Consider the following 20,155-nt stretch of genomic DNA (forward strand, 5'->3'; position numbering starts at 1 on the left):
ACTCGCTTGAAAATTCCCTTCACACGAAGTGACCAGTCCGTACAGTTTTTAGTTCATTCGCACGAAGACACCTTTTTCGTTCTAAAATCATCTCACTCGCACGAATGAACCTACTTCATTGGCACGAATGAGCCAAATGCCTAAAAAAGGCATTTTTTGATTGCGGTGATGAGACGAGTGTCCAGAAAAAATTTGGTGATTGGAATTTTTTTTGAGATTTTAACGACAAATACGGGATGTTCGGGGACACCGTCGGAAGCTTCAGAGATTGGATTTGATGATACAATCACAGATTAGTGAAGATAGTGGGGTAGTCATGATACCTATGTAGAATATTTATCATCTGGGTTAGGTGACTACTAATGGGCCAAATTGAAAAATCCGCATTGATGAAAAACTTAGTTTTGTGGAGCAAAGTGTCACATATTTGAGTTTTTTAGAGAACATAGAGGACTGGATTTGCCAAGTTTGAGGGGAAAATTCAGTGATGAGTTTAGAGAGGTCAGATATTGCAAAAATGAGAGCGAATAAAAATTTCATCAGAATATATTGAAATTCCGGCATTTTTGAAATTCGTGACATGCAACAGCATTCGGGTGGTTCCGGCTTCAGATTTGTGACAACTGCCACTTTTCGGTAACTTTCTTACACTTAAATTACTCATTTTTAGCTACAGTTTTATGCGTTTTGAACATCCGAACTGCATATTTCATGACATACACTTAGAATACTCATGGAATACTTACTTATGATGCATATAATTCATTTTTATTGATTACATTTGAAACATTTTTAAACAATGCATCGAAATAACTAGAATAGCACTTAGTAAATTAGTGTGCTACTAGTGTGCTGACAAAAACGCTTTTTCTTCCATTCAAAAGCTTTTAAACACCAAGATCAACATTTCATTTCTTTGATCATCATCTAAATCATCCCTAGCCACAAGTGCTAGAAGAGAGCTTTCTAAAATCCCATTTTCATACTTATTTATGTTTCTGATTGATAAAAGAACATGTAATAACTAAACAATCTTACAGAATAATATGAAAATACAAATAAGCAAAATAAAAATCATGATATATAAGTTTGTTTATGTTGTGATTTGAAGTTTATTTCTTTCATATATGATCTAGTATTGATGAATATCAGATGAATAACTTGTTAGATGATGTTTAAAAACATGATCAAACAAGTGTACATGAAAATGTTGAAGGGTTTTATTAAACACAGAGTCGTCCCCGAAAACTCTTGAGAAAATTTAGGCCTCGGGTGACGAAAAGAATTGGGCCCAAAATTATAGTTAAGTGTAAATGAATTACAAAAATAAAAACTTAATGACAGAGCACAGACTTGAACTTGAGACCTTTACATTATTTTGAGTTGGGTTTTGCCACTACACCACCGATCATTTTTTGAATAATAAACGGATGAATATACTAATTATATAATTTAATAAATATATACAAGCTTATAAAGACTATTTGGGCCCTTTGATATTTTAGGCCTCGGGCGTCAGCACGGGTTCGCCGGGCCTAGAGCCGGCCCTGTTAAACGTAAATGTTTAAATGGATGATCATAATATTTGGTTTTGCTAAAGTATATAAGGTTTTTCACTAAAAATAATACTTATACAAGATTATAAAAAGAAACATACAAGATGGGTTTTTATAAAAAAGTTTGATGAAACTAGAAGTAAAGCATGGTTTTTGAATTAGTAAACATATGTAATGATCATATCAAAACCCTACATGTTTATGATTTCATCTTGTTAAGATTTTGATATAAATCTCATATGTTTTTGTTAAAATTGTTATGAGAAGATTGTTAGTGATTTTTAAAAGAAAAAGATATGTTTTAATTAAACAAGGCAAAAGATATATTTCCAAGGAAATATAGCCATTTTTCTTAAAATCATATGTTATAAAAACTATCATTTTTGACAAAATCTTTATTAGAATAAAAATATTTGAAAGAATAGTTTTTATAAAAGCAAAACTAGATATAAATATATAATTTTTAGAAAATATATATTTAGTTATCTTAACAACTTATGTGCTATGTGTTATTTGGTTGTATTAGTTATATGTATAAAAACTAGGAACTTGAATACAACGGTACAAATAAACACAAGACACATTACAACTAAAGTCTTACAAGACTACATATAAATACACCTTAAAAACAACTTACGGACGATCCGAGCCTTCGGACACAACTTATGGACAAATCGGACTTACGGACAAATACACGGACTATATAAGTATTACGGACTATAGTACACAATATATCGACGACTTGGTAAACTACGCTTTCTAAACCGAATAAGTAACCATATATTTTCTACAATATACAAAATACATTACTTATGGTTTATATTAAAAAGGTATTGTTTTTGAGATATATAAACATACATATATATTTCTTACCATCTAAAATAAATTGTTTTAGTAAAAGACTAAAAATATATTTTTAGAACTAATCTTAAAAATAGATTATTTTTAAGATATTTTCTATACCTTTTACCATGTATAACATATATACTTTCATGAAATATATCTTAGAATATATAAGTATATATATTCTAGGGTTAACTGTATATTGTAGATGGCGGTGGTGGTGGTGGCAGCGGCTGTGGTGGCGGTGGTGGTGGTGGCAGCGGACTGGTGGTGGTGGCAGGGCTAGTGGTGGTGGTGTTTTTATATTATATATTTTATAATTATATTAATATTTATACATTTTACTTAAATGGTCCTTTATGTTACAAATTTACACAATCAGTCCTTATTTACAAAAGGACTTAACTGGGTTATGATTTTTGGACTGAAATGGCACGTTTCCAGAACGTCGGGGAGGAAAATGGCGCATTTTTGAAAAATGGACTGAAATGGCAAAAGTGACCAAACCACAGGGACGAAAATGGCAGTTAACTCTATATTCTAAGAATACAAGATCACATATAAAAAACTCGAGGACATACGTATTCTATGCATACAACGATATGCACATTCACATCACCTAACACTTGGTGAAAACACATTTATACAACTACGATACAACTCATGAGATGCAAGAATATATATATTTGGCGAAATATATATACACTAAATAGTTATCAGTTAACACATCTAAAACACAGTTCAACGAATAACAAAGACATACAAGTCTTTACACATATTCAAGATAAAAGACTTGTACTCAAGTGATTACAAAGGCCAAAGTGTCTAACAAATATAGAACTTTTGTAGGTCGTGACACTATTCAGGACGACCGCACGTGAGATCACAGTTACTTACCATTCGCGGACGCAATTCTGTCAGTTCATGTCCCCTATTCATTTAAATGTTTTACAACTTTACAACTATCGGGGAAAATACATGTTCAATCGTATGTTAAAGTCATGGAATGAAACACCTTAGACCATGTGCGAATAGGGTTATACATCTAAGCACCATTAATCCAGTTTGGACCTAGGTACAGAGGGTTAGATCTAATGGGTTTTGGCAAGCCCATTTCTTGGTCGTGGACCCATACAGAAGAGTGCGTTTGTGTCCCAGTCGATAGTAGTCGACACAAAATCGTCTAGGTTTGGATTGCTTCCTTTTTCGTCACACATATTAATGTCCTTGCAAAACATTAATGATCAACGATTTCATTGACGCTTTACATACTACAACTTACATTTTAAACACATCTTTTGCAACAACTGCATGAATTCGCCAACTTTTGTTGATGTTTTCCAAACTTAACATGTATTTTAGGGAATTATTGGACCATGACGGGATTCTCAAACTAGATAACAAGTATCAGAACTCCATGCCATCTTTTGGAGGGTTTGCTTGTTATATACCACCTCTTTGCGGCAATATAATGGTCTAAACCTTGGTAGTTTACTTTCATTTTAATGTATTAAACAATGACACATTACTTTTCATGTTAATGGTTTGTAACCGACACACTAAACTTATGTCGTGATCTTTTGAAACAATTATGTAATGGCAATGGAGTATGTTTTATTCATATAATATGTTCATGTACTTCGATATTTATGCAATGAAAACCATACAGATCACACCTCGCGCTTCCGCTATGAGCGGGTGTGACAGTTTGGTATCACAGCATTGATTGTAGTGAACCAGGATTCTTTCTCGAGTCTAAATCTACAGTCACTAGGGATCTCTCACGAAAACCGTTTAAACATAAAAGGCTTTCATTTGCATAAACATTTTTTTCATGGTCCATTTTTAACAAGAATTCATCTCATACAAATCAAGCAAAGGACATTAAGTGTCTTAGTCTCTAAATGGTAGACATGAAACTTTAAGTTAATCCACACAACTCAATTAGGATAACTTAAAATGAACAACTTATGTGAATTCAAACATTTCGTGTATATATATAAAGTGAAAACAAATTGTTAATACATATGTAGAACAACTTATTTCCCAGGTTAAAATGTCTTTATCTGAGGGTAGAAATGTGTACGATGACGTGGATCCCATGGATTTAGTATCTGACGACGAGGTTGTGCCGGAAGTTCAGGCTATTAGATCAGACAGCGATTCTGCATCCGACGACGATTTGGACGACTTTCAGCCGTTCACACTACTTGGCGACAATATCGATGATGTTGTGTTAGCTATTCCCCCTCTACTCAACGACATAGTTATTATGGGTCACCCGGAGGGTGAACACATAGTTGAGGTTATACCCTTTGACGTCATTCCTCTTGATGCTATACCTTTTATCATCGACCTCGACGATGACGACGACATCATTCCAGTGATTCTAGTGGATCAGTGGATGCTAACTTAGGAGATGGGGATATTTTTGACGTGGTTATTTTAGACGTTGCATCACCTGTGGTCTCGGTGATGGACATTTCTTCAGATTCAGACACCGACTCAGATGCTCCCTCTGGTGCATCTGTTACTTCATCTGCACTCCAGGCTATTGGCCTACAGTGAAACCCAGACTTTGGGGATGATATCATGCCAGCCGAGCCAGTCATCACTGCGCCTGTTCAGATCCCTACTCCACCACATACCCCAGTTCACGCACCTACTGATGAGCCTATTCAGGCACCTGTTTTAGATGGATCTACCGATCGCATACGACTTATGCGTTTTACTCCTACCAGTTTACCCACTCGTCACCCAGACGAGGCAGGACCTTCAGGACACGCACATATCCCACCTGGAGAGACCGACCCTTACTATCCACCGCAGGTTCCAGTCGAGCACCTTGCGACACATCACTCTCTACCACATGTCGTGCCTACTGCTGACCCGTACCATCCATCTCACTATCCAGGCGTCTCTACTGATGACCTTATTCTATCTCTACAGGTTCAGATCGACATACTTTTTACCAAACTTCATGAGCTGTTGCCGCTTGCTGAGGCTAGACCCCCACCTCCACCTGTTCATTCACCACCTCATGCTCCACCACCACCACCTGAGTTACCACTAGTTGATTTACGTGCTCGTGTAGTGACGCTTGAGCAGCAGATAGACCTTCTTATCCGTCGAGTCCATGAACTCGAGGATGAGGTTACTCACCTTCATAGTATTGTACTTTTGACTCCACCACCTATCCCCCTCCACCATAGACGTTCACTTGCAGGTTATCTTTTGTGACGGGATATAGTTACCCGTTTTATGTACATAGTGACGCTACACCGAGTTTTGAAGGCAACCGACAGACCGCAGATCGCACAGTTTGAAGGAAGATTTTGTTACCACTTTTGTTTGTACTAGACTAGTATGACCGGGTTATGTAGCCTGAGTCCATTTTGTTTCCTTACAAACGATCATGTAACTGGTTGACTGATATATATGAAAAACTTGGTGTTATCTTTTATAAGCATCTGAATGGTCTGTTTGTGTAAGTCTTATTGTTAGTATTGACTGTTTATTCGCATAATATATTTCTTGGTGATATTGCTATTAATGTTATGAATATATTTTTTGTTACTTAGTAAAAATATTTTGTAACCAAATCAACGTATAATCTTTATCCTATTTCTCCTTTGGAAGAATCATGCCACCAAGGAGGAACCTACGTTCATGGACAGTTAATCCACCCCCACCAATGCCTACGATGGAGGCAGAACTGAATGCACTAATAGAAGAAAGGATATCTCATGCCATAGCACTGTCTGAGGCGTCGCATGCTGAGAACAGTGGTGGCACTGGTGGATCAGGCGGCCGGGTACAAGGCGGTACTTCTGGCGGATACAATACTTCTTGGTGCACGTTCAAGCAGTTTCTGGACTGCAAGCCACTTAACAATGATGGCACGGGCGGTGCTGTGGCTTTCGTGCGATGGACTGAAAAAACGGATTCCACCATCAGAATGAGCAGATGTTCGGCTGATAAGCATGTTACATTCATCACTGGCCTGTTTCTCAACGAGGCCCTTACATGGTGGAACTTACAAGTGCAAACTTTGGGCGATAGCGCAACTTATGCACTGACATGGGATGAACTGAAGGAACGTATGAGGGATAAATACTCTTTACGTGCTGAACTCCAGAAGTTGGAGAACGAGTTTTGGAACCTTACCATGGTCGAAGCTGATATCACTGGTAACACGCAAAGGTTTCACGATCTGTCTCGCGTGATTCCTAATCTTGTATCACCGGAATACAAGCGTATCGAGCGCTATATTTGGGGACTTGGTCCTAAGATTCCAAGTCTAGTTACTGCAGCTGAACCCGCGACTATTACTCAGGCTGTGACTCTAGCCGTGAGTCTCACTAAGGACGGGGTTAGGATGAACAAGTTTTCTGTGAAAGGTGATGAGAAGAAGGAAATACATGTCGAGTCTTCCAACAATGGGAAGAGGAAGTACTCGAATTTCAAGAAGGGAACTCGTAGTAATAACAACAACAACAACAACAACAACAACAACAAAAGTAACAACAACAACCAAAACAACAATAACCCCAACAATAACAACAACAAGAGACAAAATAACCCGCCAAAGGACACAAGAGCATTTGCAGCCACAAATGACACTGGTCTTAAGAAGTACGCTGGTACTTTACCCAAGTGTGAGCGATGCAAATACCATCACTTGGGCGATTATCGGGTTGTCAAGTGTGACAAGTGTGGCAAGAATGGCCACCGTGCTGAAGCGTGTTGGGGAACGGGAACTAGTACTGGAACGGGATGTGGAAATGGTAACAAGAATGGGAACGGAAATGGGTGTGGACAAGGATGCTTTGGATGCGGAAACAAAGATCACTTCAAGAAAGATTGTCCTAAGGAAAACCCAGCTCATGGCAGAGTCTTTGTAATCGGAGCGAAGGAAGCGCGCCAAGACCCTAATGTGGTCACAGGTACGTTTCTCATCAACAATCATTTCGTATCCATGTTATTTGATACCGGTGCCAATTTTAGCTTTATTTCTATGGACTTTAAAAATATTCTGGGCATAGAAACAAGTAAGCTAGATGTTCCTTACTCTATAGAATTGGCAAACCGTAAACTTATCGAGTCCGGGAAGTTGCTAAGGGATGTTCCTTAGAACTTGGTGAGCATAGATTCAATATCGATCTCTTACCCGTCGAGTTGGGTAGTTTCGACGTAGTGGTTGGCATGGATTGGTTATCCGATAACCAAGCCAAAGTCGTTTGCCATGAGAAGATCATTCGCCTACTAGTACCTAACGGAGAGACACTTGTTATACATGGAGAGAAGCGCGACACACCAATGCGGATTATCAAATGCATGAAAGCACAAAGTGCTTACGGAAGGGTGGTATTGCGTTCCTAACGCATGTTGTCCACAAGAAGGCCGAGGGGCCGCAGTTGACAGACATTCCTGTGATAAAAGACTTTCCTGACGATTTGCTGGGACTACCAACATATCGACAAGTTGAGTTTCACATCGACTTAGTGCCGGGAGCAGCACCTGTAGCCAGATCTCCATATCGATTAGCACCTTCTAAAATGCAGGAACTATCCACACAACTTCAAGAGTTTTTGTATAAGGGATTCATTAGACCAAGCTTCTCGACTTGGGGAGTTCCAGTCTTGTTTGTAAAGAAGAAGGAAGGGACGTTCAGAATGTGCATCGACTGTAGGGAGTTGAATAAACTCACCATCAAGAATCGGTATCCACTACCGAGGATTGATGACTTATTCGACCAACTGCAAGGTTCGAGCTTCTACTCCAAGATAGACTTACGATCGGGGTATCACCAATTACGAATACAAGAGGAAAGCATACCAAAAACGGCTTTTCGAACTCGTTATGGTCATTACGAGTTTCTCTTATGCCTTTTGTTTAACGAACGCACCAGCGGTTTTCATGGATTTGATGAATCACGTGTGTCGTATCTCGACAAATTTGTCATAGTGTTCATTGATGACATTTTGATATACTCACGATCGGCAGACGAGCATGAACAACATTTGAGAACCATCTTAGAACTACTCACGAAGGAGAAACTATACGCGAAATTTTCCAAATGCAAGTTTTGGATTCGTGAAGTGCAATTTCTCGGGCATATAGTGAACGAGAAAGGCATTCAGGTAGACCCCTGGAAGATCGAAGCAATTAAAAACTGGGAAGCACCCAAGACTCCAACAAAAGTCTGACAGTTCTTGGGATTAGCGGGGTATTATCGGAGGTTTATCAAGAATTTTTCAAAAATTGCTCAACCGATAACCTCCCATATCCAAAAAGACAAGAAATTCGATTGGGGTGATAATCAAGAAGAGTCATTTCAACTTCTTAAAGATAAGTTGTGCGAGGCACCAATCTTATCACTACCCGATGGTACCGATGACTTTGTAGTTTACCGTGATGCTTCGCATCAAGGATTGGGTTGGGTACTTATGCAATGGGATAAAGTTATCGCGTAGCATCAGGACAGCTAATAGTTCATGAAAAGAACTATACCAATCACGACCTAGAGTTAGGCGCGGTGGTATTCGCCTTGAAAATATGGTGACATTATCTATATGGTACTCAGGGTACTATTTTCACGGATCATAAAAGTCATCAGCACATATTCAATCAAAAGGAACTAAATATGCGTCAGCGACACTGGATTGAATTGCTGAACGACTATAATTGTGAAATTAAGTACCATCCAGGCAAGGCGAACGTTGTAGCAGACGCCTTGAGCCACAAGGAACAGGTTAAAACTTTGAGAGTTCGAGCCTTAGAGATGACAATTCACACAGATCTTACCACACGAATCCGTGATGCACAACAAGACGCACTAAAGGAAGAACATCTTAAAGTTGAGTCACTCTGAGGCATGGAAAACAGTTAGTGCCAAAAGAGGATGGAACTTTGTACTTTGTAGGAAGACTTTGGGTTCCACTCTTTGGAGGCCTTCGAGATCTTATTTTTGAGAAAGCACATAGGTCAAATTACTTGATCCATCCTGGATCAGATAAGAAGTACCAAGACTTGAAGGAATACTATTGGTGGCCTAACCTCAAAAAGGATATCGCTACCTATGTCGGAAAATGCTTGACCTGCGCGAAGGTAAAGGTAGAATATCAGAAACCCTCGGGTTTGCTACAACAACCTGAGATTCCCGTTTGGAAATGGGAACAAATATCGATGGACTTCATTACGAAGTTACCTAGGACCTCAAGAGGCCACGACATGATATGGGTGATCATCGATAGGTTGACAAAGTCTGCACACTTCTTGCCGATTCGGGAGAAGGATAGTACAGAGAAACTAGCGGAACTCTATCTCAAAGAAATAGTGGCTCATCATGGAGTGCTTATTTCAATCATTTCAGACCGAGACGGTCGCTTCATTTAAATCTAAGCACGGCCTTTCATCCACAAACTGACGGCCAGAGCGAACGGACAATCCAAACACTTGAAGATATGCTTCATGCGTGTGTTATGGATTTGGGCGGCAACTGGGATACTCATTTACCATTGGTTGAGTTTTCCTACAACAACAACTACCATACAAGTATACAAGTTGCACCGTTCGAAGTTCTTTACGGTCGAAAGTGTCGCTCTCCGCTATGTTGGGCGGAAGCAGGCGATAAGCAACTAATTGGTCCGGAGTTAGTCCAAGAGACTACGGATAAAATATTTCAAATCAGAGACCGTATCAAGGTGGCTCGCGATCGACAAAAGAGCTACGCAGACAAGAGACGGAAGCCATTATCTTTCGAGGTCGGAGACAAGGTCTTGTTGAAAGTCTCGCCTTGGAAGGGCGTAGCAAGATTCGGTAAGCGTGGGAAGCTTAACCCACGATATGTAGGACCATTTGAAATCACAAGTGTACATGAAAATGTTGAAGGGTTTTTGTTAAACATAAATGTTTAAATGGATAATCATAATCTTTGGTTTTGTTAAAGTATATAAGGTTTTTCACTAAAAATAATACTTATACAAGATTATAAAAAGAAACATACAAGATGGGTTATATAAAAAGTTTGATAAAACTAGAAGTGAAGCATAGTTTTTGAACTAGTAAACATATGTAATGATCATACCAAAACCCTACATGTTTATGATTTCATCTTGTTAAGATTTTGATATAAATCCCATATGTTTTTGTTAAAAATGTTATGAGAAGATTGAAGATTTCTAGAGATCAAAGGAACTTTAGGGTTTTGTTTATTATTTTCGTATACAAAAAGAGAGAACAAACAAGAGAATAAATAGAAAACCTATCAAACTAAACATGGTAACAAAATAATGATAGGCTAATAATCAGGAGGAAAATATTCTGGGAATATTTTATGGTCCAATACTCCCCCTCAAGATGGAGCATGTAGATCCTTAATGCCCATCTTGTTAAGAAGTGAATTGAGTTGTTGAGTACCGAGCCCCTTAGTGAGTAAATCTGCGATCTGTAGTTTACTATCAATTTGCATAGGAATAATTTCCTGCGAATCCACACGTTCATGAACAAAGTAACAGTCCATTTCAACATGCTTTGTACGCTCATGAAAAACAGGATTGTTTGCAATGTGACGAGCAGCTTGGTTGTCACAAAACAAAGGTGTAGCAGCCGTAATATTGACTTGGAAATCTTTGAGAAGCCATCTCACCCAAAGGATTTCACTAACCGTGGAAGCCATGGCTCTGTATTCCGCTTCAGCTGAGGAGCGGGAGACAGCCGATTGTTTCTTTGTTTTCCAAGAAATAGCACCACCACCTAAGAGAAGCAAATACCCGGTTCTTGAACGTCTTGTGTACGGGCACCCAAGCCAATCTGAGTCACAATAAGCGGTCAAAGTTAAAGGTCCTTCACGAGGGAGAAGGATGCCTTGACCCGGTGTGCCTTTCAAATACCGAAGAACTCGATTGGCAGCTTCCATGTGATTGCGTCTTGGGTCCGCAACAAACTGGCTTAGAACATTAACTGAATATGTGATATCGGGTCTAGTGGCTTGTAAGTACAACAGCCTCCCTACTAGCCGCCGATATTGAGTGGCATCTATACGAGCATCTTCTTCACCTTTGTCGAGGTTAGTGCCTTGATCAAAAGGAAAAGCGCTAGGTCGACATCCCAACATTCCTTAGAATGTTTAACGTGTACTTTCGTTGACTCAAGATCAAGCCATCCGAGGTTTTTGCAACCTCAATTCCAAGGAAATACTTCAAGGGGCCAAGATCCTTGATGCTAAATTCTTCGTCCAGTTGCGTCTTTGTTCTTTGAATATGTTCAAAATTATTTCCAACGATAATTACATCGTCTACATAAATGAGAATGGCACTAAAATTACCTCCATCTTGGAATGTAAACAACGAATGATCAGCCTTGGATTGGCAAAAATTTAACTTGAGAAGGAACTTTGTGAACTTATGGTACCAATTTCTGGAGGCCTGTTTAAGGCCATAAAGAGATTTGTGGAGACGGCACACACGTGTTTCATTTTCCTTCGAAAAACCCTTTGGAATCTTCATATAAACTTCCTCGTCAAGATCTCCATGTAGAAAAGCATTATTCACGTCCAATTGATGAATAATCCAATCCTTCTTTGTCGCAACAGCAAGCAATGTTCAAACAGTCACAAGTTTGGCCACCGGAGCAAACGTCTCATGATAGTCTACCCCTTCCATTTGTGTGAAACCCTTGGCTACGAGCCTAGCCTTGAATCTCTGAATCTCCCCATTGGATTTATATTTTGTTTTATAGACCCATTTTGAATCAATGGCTCATTTCCCTTGTGGCAGCTCTTCTAAGGTCCAAGTCCCATTCTTTTCAAGGGCCTTGATCTCTTCCTGCATAGCCTTCTTCCACCGTTCATCCTGTGCAACTTGCTCAAAACAACTTGGCTCATCATTAGAATCAATAGCCGACAAGAAGGCTTTATGAGAACTTGAGAATTTATTATATGAAACAAAATGTGAAATAGGGTGTACCGTAGAGGCTGCCTGATCGGATGCAGATTGTGAATGGTCGACCGAAGGGGGAAGCTTCACTATGTAATCATTGAACCGTGTAGGTTGAGATCGGTTTCTCTTGGCTCGAGGCTCAGTTCCATCAGACGGATCGGAAGCATCAGGGATGTTTGGTTCAGTCACATTATCAAAATTGGGAATTGGTTCAGTGTTAGTGGGTTAGGCCGAATCTGTGGCAACAGTGGGCTCGAAGTTTTCTTACGGGCTTGTTGGGCCTTCCATCTCAAAATTATCTTCTTGAGCTTCATTGACTATTTGGGCTTTAGTGGGCATGTCATAGCTTAACCCACTTAAGATTTTTATGGGCTCGTCATCAACAGTGGCCTCATTTTCCTTCACAGCCTTGAAAGGAAAGTAGTTTTCACAGAAAAATACTTCTCTACTGATGACGATCTTTTTGCTCTCAAGATCATAGATTTTGTACCCCTTTGTCCCTCCAGGATACCCTAGAAATACCCCAGGTCTCCCCCCCACTTCAAACTTATCTCCCTTGGTGTTATTGTTTATGTGATAGGCTAAACAACCAAAAACCCTTAAATGCTTGTATTTGGGCTTTTGGTTCCAAACCAATTCATAAGGGGTCTTGTTTTTGATAACCTTGGAAGGGAGATGGTTTATTAAGTACGCAGCGGTTAGTATACATTCTCCCCAAAACCTTTTTGGAACATTGGCTTCAAATCTTAGGGCTCGTGCCGTCTCGAGGAGATGTCTATGCTTCCTTTCCACAACCCCATTTTGATGAGGGGTGTGAGGACAGATGGTTTCTAAAATAATTCCATTTTTGTTATAAAAATCAATCATGAAATTAGATGTGAATTCCCCACCATTGTCACACCTAATCCTTTTTATGCTTTTCTCAAATTGAACTTGAATCATTTTATGAAAATTTACCAAACATTCGCTGGCATCACTTTTGTGCTTTATGAGGAAAACCCACACGAATCTACTGAAATCATCAACTATGGTAAGGAAACATTTTGCCCGTGTGTATGATGGTATCCGATAACCTCCCCAAATATCACAATGAATAAGCTCAAAACAATGAGTAGTTTTAATGGAACTAGAAGGAAATGATGTTCGGGCGTGTTTTGTCTTAGCACAAGAATCACAAAAATCACTACTAAGTTTAATGGAATTACTTTTCAAAAAATCGACATTAGAGAGTTTCCCTTCTGAAGCATGACCCAGTCTTTTATGCCATGTATCTGCCGTCACCATCATCGCTCTTCTATTTTCTTTGGTCATCTTCAAGTGATACAATCCCCCTCGGCATTCACCCGCTCCAATCATGCTCCTCGTTTGTAACCCCTGCATGACAAAAAAAGTCAGGAAAAAAGGTTATAGCGCATTTAAGATCCTTGCACAAGCGGCTCCTCTTAGTTTCACTCCCCCTGGAAGTGACAGATTGCCCCTTCCCTCAACCGGAATGGCGCTGCCATTTGGTATGGTAATTGGCGTCTCATTAGGAGTCCTTTTCTTATTCAAGAGAAGAGCGAGCAGATGGGTTATGTATTCGGTGCAACCCGAGTCCACGATAAAGGTATCGCTCCCATTACCTGCCATGTTTGCTTCGGGCTTTGTCTCCTAAGTATCGTTGGTTCCAGAACCTGAAAAAAACTTCAGAAACGTTTGATATTGCTCATCGCTCATCCCAGGTATGGGGTTGCATTTTATTTCCACGCAAGCAGCCTTCGGTTTAGCTTTTTCTTCTTTCTTTCCGGGCCACCAGTCCGGATATCCAATCAGCTTGAAACACCCTTCACGTTTGTGTCCATTCCTTTCACAAAAGGTGCACTAATCGTTCTCCTTGCTCTCTTTTCTCGGCCTGTTGTTTTGCTTGTCTTTCGGTTGGCCAGAAGTCCCTTCACGCCTCTGAAAGGCCTTGAATGCAGCTGATTCAGGGGCTGCTCGGTTCTCATTACTTATGACCCTTTGCCTCTCATCTTCGGCTACCATGTGGTAGGCAACCCCCAAGGTGGGTGTTGGTTTAGTAGCCAAGATTTGAGTCTTTATAACAGGAAATTCACTATCGAGCCCCATAAGAAATTCATACAACCTCTCCTTTTCAATATGTTCAACAGTTTTCTTACCGACTTCGCATGTGCACGTGTTGCAAGTGCAATGGGAAAAAACTGATCCGCTTCATCCCACAAAGATCGTAGAAACCGTGGCCCCATCTTGCCTGGTTGCTGCTATCTTTTGTTTCAATTCATAGCCTCTCGGTGCACTTTCTTTTCCGAATCTCTCCTTCATATCTGACCAAATCTCGGCTGAAGTGCTAGCATATTTCACACTATCACGTATGTTCTTCTCCATGGCCGCAGAAAGCCATCCTTTTATCATAGCATCGCATCGCATCCATGGCTTGTATTCGGGCGCTGTGGTTTCTGGTTTCTTGAGGGTTCCATCAACAAAATCTATTTTGTTTTTGGCGAAAAGAAAATTGGTCATCTCCTGTGACCAATCGGTGTAATTGTTGTCCGTGAGGACATCGTTTACGTGGAGCTGTTTTGGGAAATCTGAGGGATGGAGATAATAAGGTGAGTTGTGATCGGTTGCGGTACCAGCATTGCATTCGGTACCCTTTTGTTTGTCTTCTCTAGCCATTCTAGGTTAGCCGTATCGAGGGTTTTACAATCTTGCTCTGATACTATGAAGATTTCTAGAGATCAAAGGAACTTTAGGGTTTTGTTTATTATTTTCGTATATAAAAAGAGAGAACAAACAAGAGAATAAATAGAAAACCTATCAAACTAAATATGGTAACAAAATAATGATAGGCTAATAATCAGGAGGAAAATATTCTGGGAATATTTTATGGTCCAATAAAGATTGTTGGTGATTTTTAAAAGAAAAAGATATGTTTTAATTAAACATGGCAAAGTATATATTTTAAAGGAAATATGGCCATTTTTCTTAAAAATCATATGTTATAAAAACTATCATTTTTGACAAAATCTTTATTAGAATAAAAAGATTTGAAAGAATAGTTTTTATAAAAGCAAAACTAGATATAAATATATATTTTTGAGAAAATATATATTTAGTTATCTTAACAACTTATATGCTATGTGTTATTTGGTTGTATTAGTTATATGTATAAAAGTAGGAACTTGAATACAATGGTACAAATAAACATAAGACACATTACAACTAAAGTCTTACAAGACTACATAGAGATACACCTTAAAAACAACTTACGGACGATCCGAGCCTTCGGGCAAAACTTATGGACAAATCGGACTTACAGACAAATATATGGACTATAATACACAATATATCGACGACTTGGTAAACTACGCTTTCTAAACCGAATAAGTAACCATATATTTTCTACAATATACAAAATATATTACTTATGGTTTATATTAAAAAGGTATTGTTTTTGAGATATATAAACATACATATATATTTCTTACCATCTAAAATATATTGTTTTAGTAAAAGACGAAAATTATATTTTTAGAACTAATCTTAAAAATAGATTATTTTTAAGATATTTTCTATACCTTTTACCAAGTATAACGTATATACTTTTATGAAATATATCCTAGAATATATAAGTATATATATTCTAAGAATACAAGATCACATATAACAAACTCGTGGACATGCGTATTCTATGCGTACAACGATATGCACATTCACATCACCTAACACTTGGTGAAAACACATTTATACAACTATGATACAACTCACGAGATACAAGAATATATATATTTGGAGAAATATATATACACTAAACAGTTATCAGTTAATACATCTAAAACACAGTTCAATGACTAACAAACACATACAAGTCTTAACACATATTCAAGATAAAAGACTTGTACTCAAGTCATTACAAAGGCCGAAGTGTCTAACAAATATATAACGTTTGCAGGTCGTGACACTATTCAAGACGACCGCACGTGAGATCACAGTTACTTACCATTCACAGACGCAATTCTGTGAGTTCATGTCCCCTATTCATTTAAATGTTTTACAACTTTACAACTATCGGGGAAAATACATGTTCAATTGTATGTTTAAGTCATGGAATGAAACACCTTAGATCATGTGCGAATTGGGTTATACATCTAAGCACCATTAATCTAGTTTGGACCTAGGTACAGAGGGTTAGATCTAATGGGTTTTAGCGAGCCCCACTCTTGGTCGTGGACCCATACAGAAGAGTGCATTTGTGTCCCAGTCGATAGTAGTCGACACAAAATCGTCTAGGTTTGGATTGCTTCCTTTTTCGTCACACATATTAATGTCCTTGCAAAACATTAATGATCAACGATTTCATTGACACTTTACATACTACAACTTACATTTGATGTTTTCCAAACTTAAGATGTATTTAGGGAATTAGTGGACCATGAGAGGATTCTCAAACAAGATAACAAGTATCAAAACTCCATGCCATCTTTTGGAGGGTTTACCTGTTATATACCGCCTCTTTGCGGCAATATAATGGTCTAAACCTTAGTAGTTTACTTTCATTTTAATGTATTAAACAATGACACTTTACTTTTCATGTTAATGGTTTGTAACCGATACACTAAACTTATGTCGTGATCTTTTGAAACAATTATGTAATGGCAATGGAGTATGTTTTATTCATATAGTATGTTCATGTACTTCGATATTTATGCAATGAAAACCACACAGATCACACCTCGCGCTTCCGCTATGAGCGGGTGTGACAAGATTATCTGGGGATGCATAGGATCTGGTTTCGTTTGTTCATGATCATAGAAAGTTCAGATTCTACAGATCAGGGTCAGATTGATATCTTAGTGTTTGAGTCCCGGGTCTTCGTCAAGACGGTTAATAGGATTATCTTCAGGAGATGCATTAGTTTTGTAGATACTTAAAAGATATCACAGTTTTGTTGTAACACCTCGAAATTTTTGCGTCCAATAATGTATTGACACGTGTCTTAGGTTTACACGTGGTGTTGAATACTAATTAAAGGACCAAAGTTGACAAATATTGAAAGTATGCAAATTCGAGGGTTAAAAATGTCAATGAGGGATAAATATACTGTACAGTAACCATAAAAGATACTCATACCTTCAAACGAATGAATCATGGATCGTACGGAACGAATTATGGGAGAAAGTGAGGAATTACAAACTACAGGGGCCAAATGTGTCAACATGTTTAAGTTATACCTCTGACTGACCTTTGGGCGTACCCAAGGCTTTGTAATGGTAAATTACGCTCACTAGAATATACGATGTAAATTTCGCGAAGTTCCGTTTTAAAATAAGAAAGTTATGATCAATTTCGTATGCGAGGGATTAGAAGCGTCGACAATGAAACTTAGGGCTTTTCGGATAGTAAATAAACTAACCGGGGACTTAACGGAGCGTGTAAAAGTCACGAGGCCCTTATTCGTAAATAAACGAGGCCCAAGACGCAAAGTTACCCCTTCTAAACCGAAAGGCCAGGACAATAATGGCAAAAGATTTGAAAATCTTGGAAATCAAGTCTCAGGCGGGCCGCGTTAAAGATCTGAGTGATCTTCCGCGGGCCGCGAGCCATGTGTAGATTCGTTTACTGACAAGAGGATCCAGGCGACCCGCGTAAAGGTAGCCTGATCCTTAAAGCGGGCCGCGTCAAGGCCCTAGTTGCAGAAAACGTGCACAGGTTCACTGTTTGCTATTTTAACCGACCTTGGATGCAATTATGGCAGCATGGGCGCCCCTACACGTCCCCTAACACTCAGGGACAGTTGTTGAACATCCATGATCAATTATAGACCTTGTTGTCATGATCTAATGTACCAATTTTCACTATAAAAGGCCATAAGTTGTGCACATTGTAACCACACCTTCATTCTTCACTCCTGGAGCTTTTTGGAGCAAAACAATCCTCTCTAAGCATCTCTGGTCATTCACTAGACTTCTGTAAGTGTGCCAAACCCTTTGTGGTTTAGTTTTTTTGCATAGTTATAGCTTGAAAGTCAATCTGTCGTAATTAACGATTGACTTTATGATAAATCACAAATGGTCCAGTGGTTTGTCGAATCAAAGGTAGTTATATGTTGGTAATCATGTGGGCATTAAACCCCTAAAAGGGCACCCTCTGATTCCCGCTCTAACTAGTCCGAAAGTCGAGTCAAACTTGCTTAGAAAAAGTCAACAGAATGCTATTTTGCGATTTTATGCATAATCAGTAATGTAGATAGCGTGTAACCTGTTTTAACACTCATATAACATGATAATAAGTATATTAACTAGTCTAAGCTTGTTTGATCCGACCATTTACTGTTTAGACCCGGTTCGGAACCGAAAGTCGCAAAACATTGACTTTTGCTTTGACTTCAGTTCTGACCCGTTATGGTATGAGTTAGATATGCCTTAGGACTCTCTTAGGACCAGGTTACATGATGGTATAACCCTCTGTGACCGGTTCGTGATTTGTCCAAGTCTTTTACACATTTCCGTTAAAAGCTCAAAAGTTGACCGTAACACCCTTTTCACTTTAACTCGAGAATTTTGGACATCTGGAAGGACAATAACCTTAGTTACTGATTTCTAAACATGTCCCTAAAATTTCATGTCAATCCAAGGTCTAGAATAGGAGTTATGCTAAATAGCGCAATTACAGAAACTTTAGTAATTAAACGGCGCATTTAGCGTAAACCCTATCTAAACCCAAATTTCGACACCAAACCTTTTACACACTGATGTAAAATAATATTTTGGGATTTTTAAAGATTTTTAATTATTTTTAACCTGGTCATAACCTGCGGTTATGGCATCGGTTCGGTAAATACCTAATATGCCCTTTTTAGACATAACTTGAGTTCTACAAAGTATTTTGACCCGATTCCAGTTGCTACTGATTATAAATAATAAATAGGGTATTTTTGAACTTTATAAACTATTCAGAAAAATCAGATTTCCTGTAGAACTCATAAACCTCTTTTATAATCTTTAAAAGTGACCGAAATACCCCTACGGGGCATATGATGGATTTAAACTCGTTACGGGCATTATGGAAGGTATCCTGCTGATACCACAACCTCTTTAGAGCATATTAACTTAGGAAACCTGTGTAGGACTCTTACGGTTACCCGTTATGCCTTTTGCGCGCACGGTTCGGTTTATGTAACTAGTTTACATAAACTAGCCGAAACGGGTCAAACCTTATCGTTTTCACTTCAAAATCCAGAGCGTGGTTGTTATACCCATATAAAACAAGTCTTCAAACTTGTTGGGTCCAAACCACATTCCATTCCCGGTTTTCTCCTTTCACGCGACTAAACCGTATATATCCTTTGAAACTGACCGGTCTAAGCTAAGGCTAAATTAAAGACCCGTTAGATCTCTAATAGGTTGTTTAAACCTTCGTTCCAGAATAGGAGACTAGTAAAAGAAACTTGCATTTGTTTATTAAGGATATTACTTGCTCAGGTAAATACTTTTAACTTATTTTCCGTTATACGGGCTTGGGTTACGGTATTTAAAATACCGCTTGGTCGGGCAATTGACCCCAACTCATTAGTAGTCGGGTGATTTCAATGTGACCCGTTTAAAAATTGGTTTTGTTGGCTTTACGCCTTTGGGAGCTTAATGACCATGTCCCGGATATCCTTGGCATCATTTTACGAAATGGCCACGACCTCGACACGCGGGTGTAGGCGTACACCCGACATTGTGTCTATATTAATTAAAGGTATAACCGTTGGTTTTCCCGCCACGGCTTTATGCTTTGTGGCGTGTCTATTAACCTTAAACCCGGCACGACCCG

General features: G+C 38.8%; 2 protein-coding genes across 2 annotated transcripts; one reads left to right on the forward strand and one right to left on the reverse strand.

The window, feature by feature from the left end:
• Positions 1-4,991: 4,991 nt before the first annotated feature.
• On the forward strand, positions 4,992-5,639 carry LOC110893212 (pollen-specific leucine-rich repeat extensin-like protein 4). The gene has a single exon (XM_022140328.1). The coding sequence runs from the start codon at positions 4,992-4,994 to the stop codon at positions 5,637-5,639; it is 648 nt and encodes a 215-aa protein (XP_021996020.1).
• A 5,116-nt stretch (positions 5,640-10,755) lies between these two features.
• Positions 10,756-11,517, reverse strand: LOC110893211 (secreted RxLR effector protein 161-like). Its single transcript, XM_022140327.1, has one exon. The coding sequence runs from the start codon at positions 11,515-11,517 to the stop codon at positions 10,756-10,758; it is 762 nt and encodes a 253-aa protein (XP_021996019.1).
• Positions 11,518-20,155: the final 8,638 nt, after the last annotated feature.

This window comes from Helianthus annuus, chromosome 12 (assembly GCF_002127325.2).
Source record: "Helianthus annuus cultivar XRQ/B chromosome 12, HanXRQr2.0-SUNRISE, whole genome shotgun sequence".
NCBI classification, from domain to species: domain Eukaryota; kingdom Viridiplantae; phylum Streptophyta; class Magnoliopsida; order Asterales; family Asteraceae; genus Helianthus; species Helianthus annuus.